This window comes from Ziziphus jujuba, chromosome 1 (genome assembly GCF_031755915.1).
Source record: "Ziziphus jujuba cultivar Dongzao chromosome 1, ASM3175591v1".
Taxonomy (NCBI): Eukaryota; Viridiplantae; Streptophyta; class Magnoliopsida; order Rosales; family Rhamnaceae; genus Ziziphus; species Ziziphus jujuba.
Window position 1 is genome coordinate 42,630,331 of NC_083379.1, and position 6,000 is coordinate 42,636,330.

General features: G+C 31.0%; 1 protein-coding gene across 1 annotated transcript; it reads right to left on the minus strand.

Annotated features, from left to right (window-relative positions):
* Positions 1-1,716: 1,716 nt before the first annotated feature.
* LOC107435706 (ankyrin repeat-containing protein BDA1-like) lies at positions 1,717-4,915 on the minus strand. The gene is made up of 2 exons (XM_016047335.4): positions 4,184-4,915; positions 1,717-2,660 (listed from the first exon to the last, which is right to left on the minus strand). The coding sequence occupies exons 1-2, from the start codon at positions 4,790-4,792 to the stop codon at positions 1,827-1,829; spliced, it is 1,443 nt and encodes a 480-aa protein (XP_015902821.3). The 5' UTR covers positions 4,793-4,915; the 3' UTR covers positions 1,717-1,826.
* Positions 4,916-6,000: the final 1,085 nt, after the last annotated feature.

Consider the following 6,000-nt stretch of genomic DNA (forward strand, 5'->3'; position numbering starts at 1 on the left):
TATTTTTTGATTTTTGGGGCATAAAATATTGGATTTTACGAAAATGGTTTAAAAGGGAAACTTTTCCAACAGAGTGAATGGTGAGGGTTTTGAGAGAAAATATTATTTTCAATTAATTATTAATTATTTATTTATTTATTCTTAATTAATCAAGTGTACTATAGTTATTATTACTATTATAATTGTATATTAGACTGGGTTGCTCACTGAGATGATTAGCATCTCATATTTTTAAATTCCGTTCCCTTAGGTCCAAGTTAGTCGACGTTAATTGTCCGGGGGAGAACTCAACGTCTCAGTTCATTGCTGAAAATCCAAGAAGCATTTCCTCCTTGTTTTCCTCTTCATCTTGTATTGCTTCTTTATCTGACATTGTATAAATTCCATAATTATTTGTATAATGCTCTATATACTGATTGGACACATATTTATTGAATCATATATTGATTCTCTGTTATTATTTTGGAGTGCTGTAAATTTGTAAAATTAAATTGTAGTAAGGTGGGAGGAATAAGGGGATGTATATAGAAATGTGTTTTCAGTGCAGAAAATTTATGGTAAATCCAACCCTTAGGGGAGGTTTTGCCGAATTTTCCATTGGAGGATCCAACAGGGTTTCCTGATCTTGGACGGATCCTAACATGTCTAAATTTAAGTGATAATCAACTAACTGGGGAAAAAAAATTAGAAAAAGTGTTTTTGAATACCAATATTGCAACTCCGAATATTGTGCAATCTTACACAGCACTTGGCAATTTCTAAATACCAATATTGTGTTATTTTTATTTAGTCACCTCATCAGGTTTGTAAAAAGAACAGCATAATTTTTCAAACAAGGGAGCTTGGTGAAGAATCACTTTCCGTAAAGTTGGTGTTTTTTTTAGGACTCCAGTACACGGAACTTGCTGATTTTCCTGAGCACATCTGAATCAACATTCTATACCTCTTTACGAGCCAAAAAAGGGAGCTAATTGCACAAATTACCACAAAACCACAAAGCAAGCCAAGGTGCTAACAGCATGTATCATAAAGATATTTAATATGATTCTATTTTGCCATTGTTGAAGTCTAGAAGGAGGTTTTTTTTTTTTTTTTTCTTTTTTAATTATTGTTATTATTTTTACTTTTATTTATTTATTTATTTATTTTTAAGGATAGAGGAAGAAGAAAAAGAAGCCAACGAGGACGTTTGGTTCTTGTTTTTGTGCAGGTGAGAGAGTGGTTGTGACAGAAAGAAGAAGAGAAAGAGAGAGCCGGTAGCCGGTTGTGAGAGATAGGAGGGATTGGTTATGTGACCTGAAAGTAATCCACGTGGCTAGAAATGAGATGAAGGAGTGCTGAGTGGGTTAGTACTCCAGAAGTACTAGAAATTTTTTCCAGCAGAACATATCAGTTATCTCCCCTTTCAGTTTGCTTGACTCCAAAGCCCTGTCTCACCAATTAATTGGTGACACCTCATATTATGTATAACTATGTTAAGAGCAATCCATTTTTTATGATTTTCTATTTAATTAATTTTTTTCCGCAAATTTGGATTGCCAGATCCAAATTTAATAAACTTCCCAATCGGTTTTTTCATCTAATTAATATATAAGATTTTCTTGTTTTTTTGGTGAATCATCGATTATGTATTAGAGAGTAAAAAGAAAAAAAGAGTGAGACGTATAATTATAGGGATAAATCAAAGTTTAAAGGCTACCACTCCCCCATTGCATATAATTAGAAAATACTGCAACCTTGTTACATTTTATTACCAAAGTTTATAATTACTTAATTGCATACATATATATATATATATATATATATGCATAGAGAAAATAAAGCAGCTAGCCAGCTAGGCAGCAAGATGATTTACAACTGAGGGGAATGTTGATCTGTGACGGTCTTCGGGTGATCTGAATCAACCATGTGGGGCAATATTTCTTCACAGGCTCATAAAGCATTCGAATTGTGTGGAGCAGAATGACGATTCCAAACATTCCATTCCAACTATAAAACAGCCCCTCGTAGATTATGTATACCAAATCCTTGATATCCGTAGGAAGCACCAAATAAACTCCTTCCATAAAGGTAAGCGCCGTAAAGGTCACAGCAATGCAAATGGCTAAATTGAAAAACCACTTACAAAGCCTAAACTTGACAGGGAATCCAGAAATAAGCAAAAATATTACAGTGAGCGATGCAAGGAAAGCGGTGGTATCATAAGCTAGAAATCTGATAAACTCATCTCTATGGAGATTCGGTAACACTGCGGTTCCTGCCAGGCATCTATCTTCTTTGCCGCAATCAAATCCATGGCTAAGCTCTGTGGTGTTTGTATTTTGTTGCCAGACACCACCAGGGGGGTTGAGTGCAGCTTGGAATGTCATTGTTGCGATCACAGTAGCCACTATCATCAATGCTCCACTTCTATCTTTTATCCAATCCACATCGTATGTCTTCAAGTGGTTAATGAATTTGCTCCACCAATACTTCCAAGAACAACTAGATAGTTCAGGATTATCATGTTTTTGTACATCCTGAATAATATTCAGTATTTCGACACATTTGAAATCTTTTGGAAGGTGCTCTATCATCCCAAAGGCCGAATAACCGCTCTTGTTAAAGATACTATTGGCTCCCCTTATCATTTCAGGTATCGAAACCAAGTATTTTATAGTCTGCCACCAACACACCATGCCATTAATTTTATTTAATCACCAAATCTCTAGATAGCAAAGTCCCTGCCAAATCTCTCTTATGAAAATCAATAACTAAATGTAGGACCATCAATATTTTTTTTTTTAATTGTTTAATTTTATTTTATTTTCTGCCATTCAGTCATGGGCCCATGGGCGGACAGCTACCTACATGGGTCGCGTCCCCACCTTAAGTTTATTTCTATTTTTAAATTGTTTTTATTTTATTAATTTATTTATTCCTTTTTATTTGTTAGTTTAACTAAAACCCAGTTGTGCCGCCTCTGCCCCACTCTCCACCATGCGAAGATGTTACTGGGAAACGTGATTGATAAATATAATTTGTTAAATATTTTTAATCTTCGCAGTTACTGGGAAACGTGATTGATAAATATAATTTGTTAAATATTTTTAAAAATTATAAATTTGAAGGGGAAAAAAAGAAATCTAACACATACGATTTGAGTTACTTTTAATTTAGAGCTTTTTTTTTTTTTTTTTTGGCCTTAACTTTATAGTTAATTTATATAGTTGATAAAATCTAATTAATATCAATTAATATTTAATATAATTAAATTATACATAATTATATAAAGAATAATAAAAGATAAAAACTAAAAAAATCAACTATCTTTTGTAATGGCACCTAAATTTTTTTTTTGTCTTTCTGTTTTCTATTTTAGTATTTTATCACCTATATATGTATGTATATAGATATATGTATATATCTTAGTTTTATACTTATTTACACTAATAACTATTTAAAATAATTGAAATATATAATGTTTTTAGCAAAATAATCACTATATCAAATATATATTTTTTGTCATTTAATTATTTATTAAAAAAAGAATTATGTAATTAATATTAGTTATCTACTATTTTTTGTTTTAATTACATAGAAATTGAGTAGCCAAATTTTTTAATTTAATTACACATTTCTTCAGGTTATATATATATATATATTTAATTTACTGTAAAAATTAATTTTTTTTCCTTCTCCAAAGCGTAAAAATGTTTATTTTCTTCTTACAAATTTGTACGGCATGAATAGCGAATCAAATTTTTCAAAAGCACTGAAATTATATTTTCTCTCAAAAATTTTAAACAAAAATGAAAAAAAATTTTTAACGTTACTTAGTTTAGTGAAGATTTCAAATTTATTTTTTTTTCGGGTAAATGAGTGAATATTTTAATTAGTTAAGAGTATAATGAAAGAAGAAAAAGAAAACAAGAAAAAAAAAAAAAAAAAAAAAAAAAGAGAACAATCTAACACTATCATGTAACCATGCAACCTTTTACCCAACAAAAAAAAAATGTAACCATGTCCCCAGAAAAACTTTTTGCATCCTCTACTGCATTCAGCTAGTATATATTAAAGAGTTCACTGCTGACACTAACTTAATTCCTAAACAGTATATCAACATATGCATATGCATGTCCTCAATTGTCAAATGATAAAAGTTGGCTTCAATTAATGTTATTTAATGCATATACATATGTACCTCAATTTGCTTTAGCATCACAGCCAAGTGCAAAATGGTGTTGCCACATTTCTGGTCTTTGGAGTTGAGGAACTCATTGTTCTCCTTAACTGATCCAACCAACATTTGCAGAGCCTCCAATTGGTTATACTGAACACACAAATGTAAAACTGTTTCTCCTTCATTAAGATTCTCCAGAATTGACTTGGGTTCGGCTCGGATAAGAAGTTTAATGACCTGAAGGCGTCCTCTCATGGCTGCATAATGAAGAGGGATTTTGCCATCTTCATCTCTAACAAAGCACATACCTTTATTTGCTTCTATTAATGCCTGCACCGTCTCAGTGTAGCCCTCGGCTGAAGCCAAGTGAAGAGGTGAACGTCTGTGGAAGTCCAACTCCTCAGCAAGTTTAGGCCCTTTAGGGTTGTGAGAAAGGAGTTGTTTGGTAAAATTAAGGTGGCCAAGCATAGCTGATATGTGAAGAGGAGTCTCGCCAAAAGGGTTGACTGATAGCTTGCTTAGAGTTAAAGGGTCTTCCTCCATCAATAAATTCAAAGTGGCTACACATCCTTCGCTTGACGCTTTGTAGAGTCTCATCATTCTATCATCTTCGTCACGTCTTAATTCCATTGGTTTTGCCTAGGCATAAAAACTTAAAGAGTACAGCAGTGAGATCGTCTAGTCCGTATTTCTATCCAAACCCCTAAAATATCTCCATCAAGAAAAACAGCACTAAAACAATTTGTTATATAAATGTACTCGAGCAATGTGTGGGGATATATCTATATATATATATATATATAAAGTAAGAGTAAGTACATTTTTTCTTTTAAATTTTTTTTTTTCTTTTGGCGAATAAGTAATAATATTTTTTTGGTCAATAAAGTAAAAGTAATATTTAGTGCTACACCAACAAAAAAGTTTAAATATATATATAAAATAAAGGACGCTCCGAGATTTTTTGGATGGTATGTCACGTACAAACAATTTCTTATTATAATTAATATCTACTATAGAGTACTTTATTCTACATATACAGTACACCAGCTTTAATTAGAATGCTAGCTTCATAGCTAAATACACGCAATCACCTTTTTTTTTTTTTTTTTGATGAAAGCGCAATCCGTATTTTGTTTAGTGTGCCCAATTTTATACACATACGCTTAATTATTAAATAAAATATTCCATGCACTATTGCTGATGATATATGCAGATAAAGTTTTTTATGCTGTAGAGTCACGTTTTGTATGCGTTGTCCTCATAACTACAGAAACGTCATTGCTCACATCACAATCTACCGTCATCATCTTTGCATCTCGTCTTCGAAATTTTGATCCAAACATGTTCTGCTTCGTATAAATCTCAAAAGTCGATATGAAATATCGTTTTACAATTTGTGGATATGAAATATCCTATAAAAATTTGTTATAATAGTCATCCATATACATGTATAATGGTGTAGAGTGGAATTAAATTACATGTTATTTAGAGATATGCATTGACACGCAAGCAAATTTGTATCATTATATATAAAGATATATTGTTTCTATATTCTATTTTTGATGTTCAACTTTAACACTTGCCATCTAATATGGTTTCCAATGTAAAAATGAGATATATATTTGCAAAAAATAAAAACTGTTCTTAATATATCACGTTAAATATATATCATTCAATGAATGATACAAGTCTTACTAATTATTTAATTATTATGTACTTAATGCTTTAGTTTTTTTTTTTTTTAAATAAAGTGTTGAAAATATTATATTTTTATAATCTTTTTAAAATTTTTTGTGATCTTTTTTTTTTTTTTATAACCTTTAAAGGACAAGTTTTTT